Source organism: Taudactylus pleione, unplaced genomic scaffold (assembly GCF_031769625.1).
Source record: "Taudactylus pleione unplaced genomic scaffold, aTauple2 ptg000214l, whole genome shotgun sequence".
Classification (NCBI taxonomy): Eukaryota; Metazoa; Chordata; class Amphibia; order Anura; family Myobatrachidae; genus Taudactylus; species Taudactylus pleione.
In genome coordinates, this window is record NW_028284616.1 from 5,454,929 (window position 1) to 5,474,676 (window position 19,748).

At 45.2% G+C, this 19,748-nt stretch overlaps 1 protein-coding gene across 1 annotated transcript in view; it reads right to left on the minus strand.

The window, feature by feature from the left end:
• Positions 1–1,412: 1,412 nt before the first annotated feature.
• Positions 1,413–19,748, minus strand: part of ABHD8 (abhydrolase domain containing 8) — a 37,043-nt gene continuing 18,707 nt past the window's right edge. Inside the window, exons 2-5 of the mRNA XM_088478515.1 lie at positions 9,034–9,778; positions 7,233–7,403; positions 5,514–5,730; positions 1,413–2,560 (exon numbers count right to left, since the gene is read on the minus strand). Of these exons, the coding sequence (XP_088334641.1) occupies positions 2,408–2,560; positions 5,514–5,730; positions 7,233–7,403; positions 9,034–9,770 (1,278 nt within the window). The 5' untranslated portion in view covers positions 9,771–9,778 and the 3' untranslated portion in view covers positions 1,413–2,407. The remainder of the gene's footprint in view (positions 2,561–5,513; positions 5,731–7,232; positions 7,404–9,033; positions 9,779–19,748) is intronic.

The window sequence follows — 19,748 nt, forward strand, 5'->3', positions numbered from 1 at the left end:
TTAACCAACTCTAGCAGAGATGCGGATGGCTATGACTCTGAATCGCCCAAAGTTGCTCTGAGTTGCTTATGTTCGACTATGCAGTGTGAAATTTATCAAGGATATGTCTGGAAAACGAACGTGCATCGAACTCTGCATCAGCCCCATTGTTAGGACCGGTTTTACAGATACGCTGGTTACGCGGCCGTGTAGGGCACCCTGGCCCGGCCACATCCAGCGACATGTAAATTTAAGCTCGGACGGGTGGCAGTAAGACTGTGTCACTGTGACACAGCTGTCTGCACTACACCATTACAAGTCCCTCCTCAAAAAGAAAAAAGGCGGGCAGAGGCACATCCACTGTCTGTGCTTTTGAATTAGACAGCCTTTTGCTGCAGGTCAGCTTGTTTGGTATTTGTTTGGTGTTGGATTTAATGTGGATTAAGTTTGGTGCCGGGTTGGGGGCAATATTTACACAGCACTGTTAATTCACATTATCTTGACCCTTCTAACCATGAGGATCATACCTCAAATGTGTGTGTGTGAGTGTGTGTGTTTGGAATGAAACACCTCCTCTCAGAGCGTTCAGATTCCCAACTGTACAGTAGCCCCCCTGAAACCAAACTTAGGACCTGATTCAAACCCGCTCGCTAAGGCGCGATCGCTCGCTCTGAGCGATTTTCTTCCATCTGCGCATGCATATAATTCGCAATGTGCGTGCGCAAGCCATTCGTTGCGATCTTATTTTGGTAGCTCGTAAGCCACTATCAGGTCGCTACTTTGAGTGACAGATAGTGCCGTTTGTGGGTGGCAACAGGGGAAGGTGCATGTAAACGGGGGAGTGGATGTGCGAACGCAGGCGTATCTGGCCGCCAAAACGGCGTTTAAAGGGCGTGCATAATTAGCAAAGTAGCGTCATTATACACGTCACCTGCATGTATTTCAGCCAGCGCTGGTCGCTGTGCTTGCGGCAGGCTAAGGCAACCCCAAGGGCTGCGAGCAGCTCCGATGGCTCACGATGGTCTCGATTAATCCTTCATTTCCCAGAGATAACGTGTGTTGCGAGAGGCAGGGGCGCGTCTTCAGACATTTGCGCGCGCACTTTGCCGTAGCTCACTAAAACATAGTGGTCGTCCTTACGCGACGCAGTGCGAGCGCTTCATTTAAATATCCGGTCCCTTTTTGCCAGCGAGCGATCGCCTCTTGCGAGCGGGTCTGAATCAGGTCCTTAATCTGCAGTAAATCCCAGTTACAGTGCAGAAGACAATATTTGCCATTGTCAACCATTCTCACAATCACGGTTACATCTCAAGACAAAAATAATAGGCATCCGGACCCCAGACATGACAAAGAATAAAGGAGCTCTTAAAGTAGAGGGTGTTGTAGAATAATCATTTAAGTCTTGTGAGAATTGTAATAAAATATCTATTTAATATCGCCCATAACATGTACACATCTCAAGATAGTTACATTATAGTAATATACATATAGGTATAATCATTAGAGCAAAGTGTAATGTGTTGTCCTTTAGATCTATAGTATATTTACATTCCATTGTACTGTGCTGCAGATAACATTGTTATATTTTACTAAATCCTTCATATACTGTTGGTTTGATGCTTTCTCCATAAAGACAAATAAACAAGAAAATTAGAAAATATAAATAAATGACATGTTTACTTGGATTTAATACTGCCTTCATGTGTACAACTAAAGGGAAAAGACTGGACAGTCATCCTAAATATGAGCCACATAGACTACATTATTAACAGTATTTATCTTTCTTTATGTGTTCTTTATCCAATGTATTCAATTTCTACATGTAGCCTCTTATTAACCAGCAGGCCTTACATATAAATATAGATTGTATGTCAATACTTAGAACTGTTCTGCTGCCAGTGATTTATTTTTGGCCATAAAGACATAAACAGCGAGCTGTATACAGCCACAAATATTTTGCAGATGGATTATCAATGTATTTTGGTTCATAATAATTATTCAGTATTTTATATTCACTTCACCAGTTCTCGGTACTCGAAAATAAATTCCTTCCTCATGTTGGGCTTATGGCCAACAAGGTTCTTTAAAAGTAACATACCACAATTCTACAATAATGGTCAATCTGATGTGTTACCAGCAAGGGACCTTGGGCAGCCTCTCCCTGTTTCCTACAACTTCTTATGGCTGAATAGGAGGTCAGTGGTGGAGGACCTCTTTTGAAAGCTGCATTATATTAAGTTCCTGAATTATTGTGAACAATATTCTCCCTGGACGCCATCTTCTGGGAGCCAAAGTCTAAAACCTCGGCCAGTAGTTTGCGGACCACCAGACGTCTCCTCCAAACTTAGCGACTTAGGTCATTGTTTGGGATTATAGCAGAAAAGTCTCTCTTCTGTTTCTCGGCATGATCAGCTATGACTTTTCCTCTTCACTCATTCACACCTTCGTCTGCACCTGTGTTCTGCACCTCCGGCTCCCATAAGAAAAACTCATGGAGTAGAGTGTTAACAGTTTCTGGACACTCCAGCATGACCATGTGACTGCCCTCTTCTATCACCTTCAGAAATGTGATTAGCAGGATCTGTGGGTGTGAGCAAACCCAAGAAATGAAACAGCTGCTCCAGCAACTACAGTACAACAATACATGCTTTTTAAATGTAAATTACTAGGTGATCCAAAATTAAACATCAAATGTATATGTAAAAGTTCCCATTTCATGACAGAAGTTAACATATTTGCTATTCTAGGTAACTAATCTTACTCACCTAACTGTAGTATACATTGCTTTCCTATCAGCACTTTAGACTTATACTCCCTGCACTTTACTTCAGTAGAAAGATCACTTCATGGCGTTTAGCGAATTGCCACACATTGGCAGCGGTTTTCAAACAGAGGAGTACACAATGTTGTGGCATTATGTGCCAGCAAGCACTGACAGCATATGACTGTTATTGCATGCTGGTTCTTGCAGAACTAAAAGTGCCAGGATGGGAATGAGGGCAATGCATACTGCCGCAGGTGTGGTAAGTATTACCGCCGGACGCATGGCCGGCGGTTCAAATCCTGACAGTGGCTGCCCGGCAAGGGTGAAAATCCCCATCGTCCTAAGGTAAGTATCGCTAACCTAATTCCCTACCCTAACCTCCCTTAGGGGTGCCTAACCCTAACCTCCCCCCCAAGTGCCTAACCCTAACCCCTCCTGTAAGTGTCTAAACCTAACCCCCCCTTCCCCGCAGCCTAAACCTAAGTCTCCCGGGGGGGTGCCTATCCCTAACCTCCCCCTGGGGGTGCCTAACCCTAACACTCCCTCCCCCTAGCCTAACCCTAACCCTCCTGGGGGGTGCCTAACCCTAAGTCCCCCCGGGAGCCCTAAACCTAACCCTACCCCCCCTCGTGGCTGTCTGCGCCCGGCTTACCTTCGTTCGGTATGCCGGGCGTCGGTCTTCCGGGGTCTAGTTAATGACAGGCGTCGAGTTTTCGACGCCTGTCATTAGTACCACGCCGGGATTACAGTGTCTGTAAGCCGGCGGTCGGGATTTAGACAGTCGGCTTCCGGACTACATCCCACTGTCGCAGGTAGTGCCTTATGTTAGCACTACAACTGTTGGTCCGCTTAGTTAGTAATTAAAAAAAAATACTGTGTAGCCTTAGTATAGTGACAAACAAAGGGGTCTATTTACTAAGCAGTGTTAGAAGTGAAATGTGATAAGGTGTCAGCCAATCAGCTCCTAACTGACATCTCACAGGCTGTGTTTGAAAAATGACAGTTGGGAGCTGATTGGCTGGTACCTTATCACTTTTCACTCTGTTTCCTAACCCTGCTTAGTAAATAGACCCCATAATCACTGCATCTCCATAGTATAATAAAATATTACTTTGTCTACTTGGTATAAGAAATAAAAATGGTATCCCCTTAGTATATGAATTAATTGCAGGCCTAAGTATTAGAAATAAATAATGAATTTCTCCCCATCATTATTTATTATTACTCTTGGCCCCACATTTTTTATGTAGTGTAGTGTACATACTAAATGCTTACCTGGAAGCTTCTTTTTTTCTCAATCCGATGTAATCCATATAGGGGGCGATTCAATTCAGCGCCATTTGAATAGCGCCGGGAAGGAGTTCCCTGAGCTATTCTACTGTCCCCATAGTGCTCTGCACTTAGCTCCTGATCCACTACGGATCGCAATATTGCGTACGCATGCAGTTCATCTATGACAGCATGCTAATCCACTGTGATCGCAATGCAAACGCAGCACAACATAAGGACGCCCACTTTACTTTACACACATCCCTAAAGTTTAGCAGGGTAGCGAAACCATCAGTACAATCAAGTTCCATCGCAGCCTCAAGCACACTTGCTCAAGCCCTGACTTTACTCAGAAATTGCTAACAACCATGCACGCTATGAGACCTCACAATGCATATGGGATCGTAGTGGATAATTTATGCACGCCCCTGCAGCAGTGTGCGAACACACTGACACGCCTGGCCGACCACCCCCCCGTTACCACCCACAAACGGTGCTTCCTGTCATTCACTCTGCGATGGCTCTGCGTAGCCTCTGCGATCGCAGTCCCCATCGCAGCGGCCAGTTCACACACTGCAATAAGTACACATATGCAGAACACAACAATCGGACAGATTGTATGCGTATTAGCAACTGCGATTCAAGCTGAATCAGGCCCTTAGTCAGGAGATTCTAGTTACCGCGCCTTAAGCCGAGTGTTAAGTCGTGGTAACCGGCATTCTCCGACTTAAATGCCGGCCACAATACTGTTAGTAGGAAAACAGCATTGCGGCCCATACTTTAGTCAGATTTCTGCTCGCACCTCAGGAGGTTGCAAGCAGAAACCCTCTAGTTGGAAAATCACAGCGCTGTCAATTAAATAGCTCCAGGAACTCCTTCCAGGAGCTATTAAACATTGCGCTGAACTGAATCGCCCACATAGAATTTTAAAACAAACCTTTACATAAAATCATATAGAAGAAACAAGATTATCTCCTGTAAACCTGCAAATGTAATAGGTGGGCAGCCAATAAGGAGCGGTCCTTCATGACTACAAAGACCACTCGTGATTGGCTGCTCATCTTTTAAGTAGGCACACTTGCCTGAGTTTAATAATTTGACGTTAGGAACAGTCTGCTGTGTGTGTTTTTTTTATTATTATTTCCTTATGGATTACATTCGATCAAGAAAAGAAGGAGGTAAATACGGACACTACAGAAAAAAAATGGGGCAGTAATAATTGGGACAAATTAATTATTTATTCAAATAATAAGATGCACAATTCATCTTTAAACATCAAATGAAGAGTCATCCGGATTAGTGCATGTTTAAATAGAAGTGTTTCTTATAATTATGTTTTTCCATCTATTTTGCAAAGCACAACTGCAGGGAAAATTATTTTTATTAGACTATTAGAATACTGCTGAATCTGCATCTTCCCTCTCATAAGGATACAGCCTATACAAACTAAGGTTTGCAGTTGCCAGTTAAAATATTTTACAGACTTAGTTGAATTATTTACCTCTGCCATCCTTTGGTCTTCATCAAGAGGAACAAATTTGTCATGCATGCCATGCACCAACAAGACAGGAACGGCTAGCTCCGCATGGTAGACCTCATCTCCCTCTGGCCAGTATTGGCCACTCATCATGGCTCGTAGCACAAACGATGACACATTAAAGGCATTACCCTCTCGTAAGAGTTGTTTCTCTTTGGCACCTTGTCGAGCAAAGCCAGCCCTGGCATAGGAGAGAGAATTAATTACAAAGCTGCTAACAGCAACACAGTAACACATGCTTTATACTAAACACACTCCTGCGCAATATATCATTATCTCTTGCTTCTATTGCATGCAGTTTTGCCCTTTAAATACAATAAGGACTGCTAATTATTGGGAGATGTATTAAGCCTTGGACAGAGACTAAGTGGAGAATTTGTCAATCAGCTGAAGTGACAGAAGCTGATTGGTTACTTTGGGCATTTCTCCGCTATACATCTCTCCAAGACTTGATACATGTCCCCTATAGTCTAGATCTAGTCTTGTATATCATCAAGAAGCATGGACACTGCTATCACATGGGTAAAACCATATTCTTTAACAATATACATAATGAACAGATAACCAGCTTATGACGACAACACAGCTCATATTAAGTGCTTCAGATGTTTAGTTGTAGGAGACCATTACTATAGACTCCAACAATGTAAGCGAGTGATTTTCATAACAGTGGCAAATCCCTACAGAGGTGGGTAACACTTTTTCTCAACTTGGTATACTCACAACATTTGACAACAGAACCCTATCGACAACTATTTATGTTTGGAGAACACCATGTATATGCCAGTATAATTAGTGACTTTACCGCAAGTTTCCCACAAATGCACTCTTGTATAGTGGGGAGGGGTAGCAATAAGTGCTATCAGTACTGGCTTTCAATCAAAGATCTATAGCAACAAATCTGAGCTCATAAAGCAGTTACTCCACTGACAGAAATCACTTTAGTTCTTTGCAAAAAATGAACCAGAAAAGTCAATGACAGAGGTGGCTTTCACTGAGGATGGGTACTCAATCAGAGGATGGGTCCTATACTAATGGGCATAATGTGAATAAACTTTGCATTATTATTATAGAAACTTCCACAATGGAAATTAGATGTCTTCTGCAGTAAATAGTGGTTTGGGCATCATATCAAAGGGATCTACGCTGCGTACATGTTGAAGCTCTGTGCCGTCTACTTATCTACTTCAGGTAAAGGGGTTCTGCACTCTCCTTTGAGCATCAGTGTTCTGCACTGTATATTGGTTTGGGCATCATATGATGGAGTGCTACACTGCATACTAGTGTTCTTCAAATGATGTGAGATTTGTATACGGGTGTAAATGAGAATATGGGATGGAGCTCTGCAAAGTATAATGATGGGACTTTATTGCATTTGGCTATTGGTCTTTGAAAGCATAATTTCCCATACATTATACTGGTTGTGTAACACGACAGTAATTCTAGGTACACTACCCTTTATAACTTTCAGCCACACTTTCCTGGGCTGCACTGAACTTTACATACAGTAAATATCTCCATATATTGAGTTTTGGTTAGTCAAATTGGTACAAATTACAGCCTTTAAGCAAAGAAGAAAAGTCAGGTGACCTATGATCAACTTTTCCTCTCCATCAGACTAGTAAGTAACCATGTCCTGTATAACATACTGGGGCTACTGCTCGGAGATTTAACCCAACTCACTTGAGGAAGCTCCATGCAAGGCAAGGGGAGAGACAGTGCAGCACACATGTGGGCATATTGAAGATGGAGCAGAGGCTGGGTTCAAGAGCTGTGGGACCACCACCATTTATCATGACCACCTTGTGGACCAAGTCAGGATATTCATGTGCCAGGAAAGTGCAGAAGGAGACTCTGAAAATATATAAAAAAAAATTAAAGAACATGAAAACTTGATAAAATATATATTAAAAATGAAATATATATATATAAAAAATACCCAACAGGTTTTGAAATGACAATATATTTAATAACAGTTAGTAAAAACTTAAGGTGCATACACACACAACGATTTTTTTTAACGATTATCGATAACGATATCGTTCATGGGCGTTCACGTTTGTAGTTTGTAGTTCAGTCAGACTGGCCAACTCAACGATTTTCATTAAGTTAATATGCAAAAATCGTTTGTAGTTCAAAAAAATTGTTCATTACATTTAGTAAATGAACGATTTTAGTAAACAATTTTCGTTCATTTTTCCCTTGAAAAAATGAACGAAAATCATTTACTAAAATCGTTCATTTACTAAATAGTTGTGTGTGTATGCAGCTTTAGTCACAATTTCTCTAAGTAAAAGGCACACCCAAGCAAATGCTAAAGCTGCATACACACACAACGATTTAGTAAATGAACGATTTTAGTAAACGATTTTCGTTCATTTTTCCCTTGTAATGAACGATTTTTTTGAACTACAAACGATTTTTGCATATTAACTTAATGAAAATCGTTGAGTTGGCCAGTCTGACTGAACTACAAACGTGAACGCGCATGAACGATAATCGTTCATCGTTTTCACTCAGAAAGTGAACGATTTTTTCAACGATTGAACGATAAACGATATCGTTCAAAAAATCGTTGTGTGTGTGTGTGTATGCACCTTTAGGCTAATAACGAATTGGGGGAGAAAGCCAGATCCATTATCTCAATCCGTTAACCATTTCAATTTCTGCTACATAATTAAAGAACTTAAGTGTATGTCAGTATTTGTTTAATACACGGGTTCTCAAAATCGGTCCTCAGCATTGGAGACAGATATAGTGAACTGAGATAAAGTACCAACCAATCAGCTCCTAAATGTCACTTTACAGGCTGTGTCTGAAAAATTAGTTACAGATGTGTCCTCATACATCTAGCCTTGATAGGCCACGCAGCACGACTTGCCTGGTGTGAGTGAGCCGCCAGGTGTAGTGCTTTTCGTACTATTATGCGTCTTAATCTCAATGAGATGCGACTAAGATGTACCAGCAGACTGTGCTGATTAATTCGATATGCGACAGAGATCAGCATATAGGTGCCTGGAGGGGTACTATATTCCCCTCTTCACAGTTTTACTTTCTGCACATGCGCCCTAGAGCGCCGTTCCCACGGCATTCTGGGTCGCGAATCCGGCAGTGATGTTGCGGTCACAGATCGCTGCATCACCTCCCAGGGGGTCCGGGGAGACAGAGGAGATCCGTTCTACACGACGCATCTCCTCTGTTAAAGCCGGGGGACAGAACGGGCTGGCGTGGTCGCATGTGATGCGACCTTGCCAGTTGAACCACTTCTGGCTCCAGTCGCATTACATGCGACCACGCCAATTAAGTGATTAATGGACGCCAATTATTTGTTGGTACTGGTTTAATAGGTATCACAATGTTGCACTGCAAGATATAATCTACTAATATATCCCAAAGCAAGTATAAATTTGTACAAGACAATTGAATGCAGTTATACATCTTTTTCAGAAATGTATAAATTTGATTATCTTAGTAGCCTACTCACCCATATGAATGTCCCACCAAGATGTTCCTCTTCTTGCCATAGCGCTTAAATACACATCTCATGTCCTCAGCGAGTGCATAGAAGGTATAAGCAGCGCCTATCTGCGGAGCAGCACTGGAGCCATGCCCCACCAAATCTGGAGCTACCACCTCATACCCCAGTTTAGAGAAGAAATCCAGTTGTTCTTTCCATATGTCAAGAGAACCTCCAACACCATGAATGAAAAACAGGACCACATCAGAATGCGTGCCTTTGCAGCTACTAACTCGTCTTTGGCAGTCAACCAGCACCACCTTCTTCGGCTTGCGTTTTCTACGCCTGCCAGGTGGTATATCACTCTCCTTTCCTGCTCCACCTTCATTGGCTGTGCTGGTGAAATCCGAGAGCTCAACCTCCAATGTTCCAGCTTGCTCAGTGTTTCCATTGCGACAATGTAATATCTCAGAACGAAGGGTGGTACCAAGATTTTCTATCACTAGTTGTCCATTACGATAGACAGTTATTCGTCGTTTGCAATGGACCAATCCTCGTCCTGAGTTCTTCACTTCCTCTACTTCTTCTTCCTCCCCACCTCCACCACGAGAGGGTAAGATGTGCCGTACTCTTAAGACACGGCCTGGCTTTACCTCGAGAAAATCGTAGCCATCGCTGGTTTCTGAAATATCTGCAGGACCCACCGAATTTGGAGTTTTGCCTGTCAGGCAGTACATAATACGTTCTGCTATGCTGGTCAACATGGTGTCTCCTACAAAATGATAAATTAACAAACAGTGAAATCAGAAACAGTATACATGGCTCTTAGTTCTTATAAATACCACGTTTAATTAAAATGTAAAAAATTAGTGCAACAGGCGTTAGTGAATAGAAGAGTTTTGTGGGAGTGTTTGAAGGACTGAAGGCTCGGAGAGAGTCTGATATAGTGAGGGAGAGCATCCTATCGATTGGGAACAGCTTGGAAAGTTTTGGAGGTTGGGGTGAGAAGTGTTTATCAGGAGTGGAGTAATCATGGTCATTGGTGAAATGGAGAGAGATAAGGTTTTATATATATATATATATATATATATATATATATATATATATATACAGTATGTGTGAGATGAGAGGACAAGAGCTTAAAATGAGAAATACATCTGTTTACAGTATCATACATAGGGCTAGGTGTATCAAACCTTGGAGAGAGATAATGTGGAGAGAATGTAAAGTATCAACCAATCAGCTCCTAACTGTAATTTTTCAATCACGGCCTGTAAAGCAGGGTTGGGCAACCTTTTTTTCTGCAGAGGGCCATTTTGATATATATAACATTATTCACGGGCCCGGTGCAGACCACGCCAAACCCACGTGACGTCACACAGGGGCGGGGCCAAAATTGCCGGTGATTACAGCAATACCCAGAGCATCCTGAGGATGCTCCGGGGAGCTGTAAGGGCAGCGGTGTGACCGGCTGAAGCGTCATAAGGACGCTCCATGCGGAACTGCTGCATAGATTCTGTCTGCAGGATCCCATTCTAGGCACCCTGCTAGCCAGATGAGGCTAGGAGAAAAAACTCAGAGGGCCAGACCAAATGATTCCATGGGTCTTATATGGCCCCCAGGCCTGAGGTTCCTCATCCCTGCTGTAAAGTCACAGGAGCTGATTAATTGGTACTTCATCTCTCTACTTTATCTCTCTCCAACGCTTGATACATCTAGCCCCAAGTGCTGCTGTCCATCTTATTTATCTCTACAACCACTCTGGCACTCTGCTAAATACTCCCCCTCAGAGTACACTTCAAATTTCTCACCCTCATATATAAAGCTCTCAATCAGTCCACTCCTTCCAACCTCCAAACGTATCATTGTTAACACTCTCTCCTGCCTTCTCTGCTCCTCCAATGACTGCCACCTCACCTCAACTCTGGTCACCTCCTCACACTTACGCACAGGGCCGGCAACAGAAATCTTGGGGCCCGGTACATGAAGTCTCTGGGGCCCCCCTACCCACAGCACCATCCCCCTGGGCCTAAAAACCCTGAACCCACACTGTAAGGTGTATTTATTATAAAGACTCACATAAATTTCAGGACAGAGGTAACAAGCAAAGGATAGATGTGACAGAGACAGGGCCAGGACAGAGGTGACAGGGAAAGGATAGACGTGACAGAGAAAGGGAAAGGGTAGAAGGGACAGGGAAAGGATAGAAGGGACAGGGACAAGGCCAGGACAGAGATGACAGGGAGAGGGGGAAGGATAGAGGTGAGGGCCAAGACAGAACAGTGGGCACAGAAGAGAGGAGTGACAGGAACAGGAAAGAGGAGACAGGACAGGACAGCGAAAGAGGGGACAGGGGTGACAGAGCCAAGACAGAACAAAGGGGACAGCAGAGAGGGGTGACAGGAACAGGAAAGCGGAGAAAGAGCCAGGACAGAGGTGACAAGAACAGGACAGTGGGGATATGACAGAGGTGACATAGCCAGGATAGCATTGACAGGTCCAAGACAGTAGTGACAGGGCAGGAAAGAGAGGACAGGACAAAGAGGACAGGGTAGGACAGAAGTGAGAGGGCCAGGACAGAGGAGACAAAACCGGGACAGAGGTGAAAGGCTCAGAGGTGACAGGAACAGGACAGAGGGGACAGTGCAAGGACAGAACTCCCCCATATTGGGCTCACTTGGCACCACCCTCCCTTCCCTTACTGGGCACACTTAGCAATGCTCCACATTTCACTGGGCACACTTCGCACCCATCCCATGCAAACTTAGCCCCTGGGTACAAACCCCTCCCCCAATCTGGGCACACAGCACCCCCCCTATCTTTTCATTAGCGGGCACACTTAGAACCCACCGCCCTCCCCCTTACAAGGCAGACTTATCCTCTTTCTTACTACTGGGCGCACTCACTAGAGCCACCAGGTGCTGGCCGCATCTTGGAGTCCCGCTGTCTGGCTGCCCTCCAGCACGGACGCACGGCACGGGCACTCTGCTGCGCGAGTCCCGCCGATGTCCGGAGTCCCGCCAATATATTCCTGACCAGTGCCTGACGTCAAGGGCCAGGCCCTTCCAGGCACTGGTACAGCACAGCAGAGGAGCAGTGCAGGGAGGGACGATGGGGAACAGCAGGGGGTGGGACTTGTAAAGACTCTAAAGAGCCTCTCCTAGCAGGGCCGGTTCTAGACATTGTGGAGCTCAGGGCGAAAGTTCCCAGTTGCGCCCCCCCCCCTCTGCGAGCGCTTCCGGAAGGGGGGCGTGTCCTTGCGGAGCACCCCCAATTCATCACACTGTGGGGTGTGCCCAGCACTTACAAAGGAGCTGGGCTTTCCCCAAGCTCTCACCTCGTAGCGAATAATTGCCATGTGCAGTGATGCGCCTTACACAATATGTCTTACACAGTAATGCCCTTTATAACACATTATGCCACATGCAGTAATGCCCTGTATAACACATTGTGCCACACGCAGTAATGCCCTGTATAACACATTATGCCACACGCAGTAATGGCCTTTATAACACATTATTGCACATGCAGTAATGCCCTGTATAACACATTATGCCATACACAGTAATAACCTGTATAACACATTATGCCACACGCAGTAAATGCCCTGTATAATACATTATGCCACACACAGTAATTCCCTTTATTCATGTTATGACACACAGTGGTGCCCCTTTTACACAATACCCAAATGAGTGCCCCTTATACACAATGTCCACAGTAGTAGTGCCCCATATACAATTCCCACAGCAGTGGTGCCCCTTACACAATGGCCCCGGTAGTGGTGCCCACCATGTAGTGCCCTCAGTGGTAATGCCCCTATTGGTAATGCCCACAGTGTTAATGCCCCCATTGGTAATGTCCCTTATAGTAGTGCCCCCAATAGTAGTGCCCACAGTAGTAATGCCCCCTATAGTAATGCCCAGTTGTAATGCCCACATTAGTATTGCCCCCAGTAGGATTGTCCCCTATAGTAGTGCCCAAAGTAGTAATGCCCCCTATTGTAGTGCCCACAGTTGTAATGCCCCCAGCAGTAATGCCCCCTATAGTAGTGTCTCCAGTAGTAATGCCCACTATAGTAATGCCCCATTAGTAGTGGCCCCAGTAGTAATGCCTCCATTAGTAGTACCTCCAGTAGTAATGCTCACTATAGTAGTACCCCATTATTAGTGCCCCCAGTAGTAATGCTCCCCTTATAGAAGTGCCTCCAGTAGTAATGTTCCCATTAGTAATGCCCCCTGTTGTAATGCCCCCAGTAGTAATGCCCCCCTATAGTCATATCCCCAATAGTTGTGCCCCTCAGTAGTAATACCCCCTATAGCCATGCCCCCCAATAGTCGTGTCCCCAATAGTTGTGCCCCCCTATAGCCATGCCCCAGTAGTAATGCCCCCTATAGTAATCCCTCCTACAGCCATACCCCCAGTAGTAATGCCCCCCTATAGCCATGCCCCCAGTAGTAATGCCCCCCTATAGCCATGCCCCCAGTGCTGGTACTTCTTAAAATAAATACAATTAAAATACAAACACATTACTTACCTTAAGCCCCGCTCCTGCATCCACTGCCGTCCGGTCCGACCACGGCTCTACCACGGATCTATGGGAGAGACGTCATGACATCCCTCTCATAGTGCTCTCTGTGGGAGCCAGAGCTCAGGAGTGAGCTCCGACTCCTCGGATCTATGGGAGAGACGTCATGACGTCCCTCCCATAGTGCTCTCTGCGGGAGCCGGAGCTCAGGAGTGAGCTCCGGCTTTCAGTTGCCGCTGCAGGGAATGAGCCGGGTGCCCGCTGATAACAAATATCAGCGGGCGCCTGTGGCGGCTTGGGGGGGGGGGGACCGGCGCTGTTTTTTTTTGGGGGGGGGGCTCAGTGGTGCCCTCTAGGGGCCAGCGCTCTGGGCGACGTCCCTGTTAGCCCGCCCCTAAAAACGCCACTGTCTCCTAGGCTCAGCCGCACTTCTGTCTGTAACAGGCTGTCTGATATAGTGTGACAGGTGCAGCAGCAGTCGGAACCAGCATCAATGGACCCAGCAGCTGCTGCAGGGAGAGTGCTTCTACAGCCTGGCACCTCTCTGCAGTGCAGGGTCTGTTGAGTGGTTTCCCGCAGCCCCTTGGGGCCCCTCTGTTCCTCAGGGCCCGGGACTGGGGTACCCTTAGTACCCCCCTGTTGCCGGGCATGCTTACGCATCCAAGATTTCTCCCATGCTTCCCCACTGCTCTGGAACTTACTACATCATTATACAGTGCATCCGGAAAGTATTCACAACGCTTCACTTTTTCCACATTTTTTTGTTACAGCCTTATTCCACAATGGAATAAATACATTTTTGTCCTCAAAATTCTACACAAAATACCCCATAATGACAACGTGTAAAAAGTTTCTTTGAGATTTTTGCAAATTGAATTAAAAAAAAACCACTAAGGAATCACATGTACATCACATTGCCATGAAGCTTAAAATTGAGCTCAGGTGCATCCTGTTTCCACTGATCATCCTTGAGATGTTCTTACAAATTAACTGGAGTCCACTTGTGGTAAATTCAGTTGATTGGACATGATTTTGAAGGCATAAAAGATACACAATTTGACAGACAGCGCTGCAAAATAGATCAATCACACACTGAATTTAAATAATTCAAAAAATATTTAAGAAATAAAAAAAAAGACAGTAATATAAAAAAATGGCCATGAAATGTTTAAAAAACACAGTATTGGGGTATCACCCTAAATCTGCAAGTACAATCAGGTAAAAATATTGATTGACTAAATATAATTGGTATGTTGTTCTTATAATCACCAATAATATATAACATCAATTGTTATGTCTGGTGCTTCTATAATTCATAAACTACAATACAAAACATAATAATGACATAAAAAAGGAGTGCAAGTATAATTTGCTATCATTGGAAATATAGGCCCTCATTTACTAACAACTTTTATCACCAAAACGAGTGATAAGTGTCACTGTGTATGATAAATTGTGCTCCAGCCAATCAGCTCCCAACTGTCATTTTTCTAACAGTTGACAGTTGGGAGCTGATTGGCTGGAGCACCATTTATCATACACAGTGACACTTATCACTCGTTTTGGTGATAAAACTCTTAGTAAATGAGGCCCATAGTGCTTTCTTTCAAAGGCTGCTGGATATTTTCAATAGGATTCTTTAAGCTGCTGAGACTCACAGAGAGGCGGGGAAACGCGTTACTCAATACCCACAAGTGTCTGTGCTTCACGCTGCATGCAGCAAGGAACTTTCTAGCTCAAAGTGCACTGAAGCTGGAGAAAAGGATTGTGTTTAAAAAATCTCCTCCATAAGGCTCCCAGTGAGTATGACAACATGGATTGCCTGACTTAAGTCAATGGAAGACTGAGTTATTATTTCATTTTAGCATGCTGATTATCTGACTGTCGAGAGTGTAACATTGGTACACTCACCATTAAAAACAGAAGACTGAGTTATTATTCCATCATAGCATGCTGATTATTTGAATGTCAGGAGTACAATATTAATACACTCACCATTAAAAACAGGAAGGAGTGGACTGTCAATTATCCCCCTGGAGGGATTTTTTGTTGCATCATATCTGCAAGTGAAAACACTGAGGAAATAACATTATATGTGGCTCCCCATTGAATGAGTGGATCACATGGCAGAAGGAATACAATTATTATAAAATCCTATTGAAAATATCCAGTAGCCTTTGAAAGAAAGCACTACATTTCCAATGGTAGCAAATTATACTTGCATGCTTTTTCCCTTTTTTATGTCATTATTATGTTTTGTATTGTAGTTTATGAATTATAGAAGCACCAGACTAACAATTGATGTTATATATTATTGGTGATTAGAAGAACAACATACCAATTATATTTAGTCAATCAATATTTTTGCCTGATTGTACTCACAGATTTAGGGTGATACCCAAATACTGTGTTTTTTAAACATTTCATGGCCATTTTTTAATATTACTGTCTTTTTTTTTATTTATTAAATATTTTTTGAATTATTTAAATTCAATGTGTGATTAATCTATTTTGCAGCGCTGTCTATCATATTGTGTATCTTTTAATCTTGTATTATAGAGAGGGGTGGCAATCCCCTCCAAACAGATAGCTGCAGCAATCAAATAAGATCAATCCCAACAAGGGTGTGTGCAGGGACGGATTGGGAAATAAAAGTGGCCCTGGAAATTTTTTGGGAAGTGGCCTCACATGGGCGGCACCAAACCAAGTGTAGGCGGAACCAACACCAAAGTAGGCGGGATTAGTACATCACTATACCTGGAGACATCGATAATAGGCAAGGTTAAAGAAACAAGTAATGCTGGGCGGAGATACACCCCAAAAAAAGCTGAGAATTTCATGGCCAGACCGAACACAAAAAAGGCTGGAACGTATTGTGCTGTACAACAAGTAGATAAAAAAATTAAACCGGGGTGACATTTATAGTCCCTTTAGCGCACACCTTAAAAAAATCTATAGTTTTTGCTATGTACTAAATTAAAATACACCTTACCTATATGGTGGTTTCTTTGCAACAGGGAACCCTCTGGACAAATTGCTCATCCCATGACTTTATTTACTATTCATCTAGGAGATCACATGGCCCAGGTGCATGTTTTTGTGGGAATGTAACCAATGTTATCACCATATAATAGATGTTTAACCAGACTTGTGCCCCCTGTATCACCTCCTGCTCCCTATGTCCCTTCTGCCCAGTCAATCCAGCCTCCATTCTTTCTAGGTGAGCCCTATGGCCAATCCCCACCTGGGTTCAGCACACAGAGGGTTGGGGGTGCATCACGCAGAGAAATAGGGGTACAGCACACATAAAATTGTGGTGTACTGCAGAGAGGGTGGGATGTGCAGTGCACAGAATGTTGGGGAGCAGCGTACAGAGGGTTGGAGAAGCAGCACAGAGGATTGCAGCATAATTTATAAGATCACATAAATGTCAATATAATGACAGTGCTATCTGATGTTCAAGACATACAATACATCGGTACCATAGTGATTTAAGGCCCTGATTCAGACCCACTCGCGAGCGGATGTCCGCTCGCAAGTGGGTCGATGTTGTGCACTGCGCATGCGCACGACGGCGGGAGCTCCGTCGTGCGCATGCGCCAGACGCGACGAGCGAAGGACTTTCCTTCGCTCGTTGTGTCTGATCAAAGGGGGCGTGCTGTCGATGTTGATTGACAGCACGCCCCCTTTGGTGGGTGTGCCGGGGGCGTGCCTCCCTGACGGGGGCGTTCCCAAGGGAACGCCTACCGTCAGAAGCCGGCCCCACTGACATCACTAGTGATGTCAGTGGGAGTGATTTTGGCTCTGATAGAGCCAAAATCACTCCGGGCCTTGCGGTTAAAAACCTCAACCGCAGGCTCCGGCTCGCAGTTTCGATGGTCGCGATGGTCACGACCATCGCGGCCATCAAACTGCACGCTCGTATAGGCTGTGGGTGGTGACCCACAGCTATACGAGCGTCCAGGAGGACGCTCCAGAATTATGGAGGGCGGCCCTCATTCAGAGCGTGCGCTCTGCTCAGAGCGTACGGCTCTGAATGAGGGCCTAAGTCTGGTGGGAAGATATAAACATTAGCACTTTTGAAAGAAAGTGCCCTCAATGTCAAGTGAGGTCAGAGGTCACCTTACAGAGCGTAAATGCCAGAAAAATTGAGGAACTTAACTCTGTCTTGGCAGAACTCTTCAGCCATTTATCCATCAGCAGCTATGCGTTCCGTAACACACGTTGTGACCATTTCTAACCTGGGCTGAAAGTCTGTGAGGAAGCAGTCTCACATTACACAGTCACAGACCCCCTCTCTCTTTTCATCCACCGCTGCTATCACAGTGCATGCCTGTCTTTTCTGATGTCTGCAGTCACTGCCTCTGAGGTGTGCAGACATTACACACTCTGCTTTGCCCCTTTTCTATAACCACGGAACCCTGACTGACCTCCATTACAGCAGCTGCAGCCAGGGAGACTGAGGGGGAGAAGGAAGGTGAGGAGCAGCAATGTGAGGGACTGATCAGTTCAGATCCGCATTGCCGTTTAACTCGCTTGCAGAGGATGCTTCCGGGCTGGGCTATAATACTATGCTGCTCCTTGTGTGCGCCTCTCACAGCAGCCTGGCAGACCCGTGGAGACATAGGAGGGCGGGGACTCGCCGCTGACAGCTGAACACACATCAAGGAAGCAGGGAAACTGACTAGCAAGCTAGGCTACTCCAGGGAGGCCTACTCTGATTGGTCATGTGTTACAGATATGACAGGTAATGACTGGGGCTGCGCCTATCAGCTTGCCCCTTGAACAGCACTTGACTACGGGACTTCGGCCCAGGCTTCTACCTACATTTTTTTTTTAATGTGAAAAATAAATAAATAATTAATTCATACTACAGGCGGCCCCACAGGTGTCGGCCCACCGGGAAACTACCCGGTGAGATCAATGGCCAATCCGCCCCTGGGTGTGTGGGATCAAGCGCCATTTGGTTTTTCTTTTTCTTTTTCCTGTATGGTAGAGTGGCCAGACGGAAGCCACTCCTTAGTAAAAAGCACATGGCAGCCCATCTGGAGTTTGCTAAAATGCACCTGAAGGAGTCTCTGGTCTGATGAGACAAAGATTGAACTCTTTGGCGTGAAAGCCAGGCGTTATGTTTGGAGGAAACCAGGCACTGCTCATTGCCATATGGTTATCGTTCATTTCGTTAACGTTTATTGTCTAGTGTGTACGCGGCATTAGGATCAGATTGGTTGGTACTTTATCTCCATCCACTTTATCTCTCTCCAAGGCTTAGTACATAGACCCCTAAATCTCAGATTACAGCTGATTGTGAAATATTGAAAAGATGACATAACCTGTTTAGCGAGTACTAAAGGGGTTATGTCTCGTTGAAAAATGGGGCCCTTAAGACTTACCTCTTCACAAAATCCTCATGGACAGGGCCCTCTTCCCTCATTCTCCTCTCCTAGCATGAACCCTGCCAGAGTGCACCTCTGTTTAGCTGGCTCCCATCCCCCACCATAGACTCTGATCCTGTGAATCTGACAATTTGTTGGGATTTACTTCCCATTTCTCCACCCTCCCAATGCAAACTGTCATTACTTGCTTGTACTAGCCATAATCTCTACCTTCCACTCATTTCCCCTATTCCCTCCAGCCTGCATTTTAGTGGTATAGTTTTGTTGCACCATATAAATAAAAGAATGATAATCAGTGGCCTAACTAGGGGGGGTCAGGCGGGGTGCGTGCCCTGGGCGCCGTTGGACCGGCGGCGCACCTCCGGCCACCTTATCGGCCCGCCCACCCTAGTTAGCTAGTGTAGCGCCGACCGCAATGAGTGCGGTCAGCGCTACACATTTACACAGGACCGGTCGCTAGGCTTCCAGCGCCGGTCCTGTGCTGCAAGCCTGAGCCGTTCCCTCCCCCTGAGCGCTTGCCCAATAGCGCTAGGAGGCAGGCTCAGGCTGTGCATAACACACGCATCGCCGCCAGCGCTGGTGGCGATGCGTGTGTTAAACAGCAGCCAATGAGAGTCAGATAGACTCTCATTGACTGCTGCAGCACCCACTGCAAGAGCCGGACTTCCGTCCGGCTCCTGCAGTGGGTAATGGGACTGACGTCATGACGTCTGTCCCATTATGCTGATTGCGCCAGCCCGGGAGGACTGTCGGGCGGCGGCGGCAGGAGCGGCGTTGCGGACTGGAGGAGCAGCAGCAGCAGCGTGGATTCAGGTAAG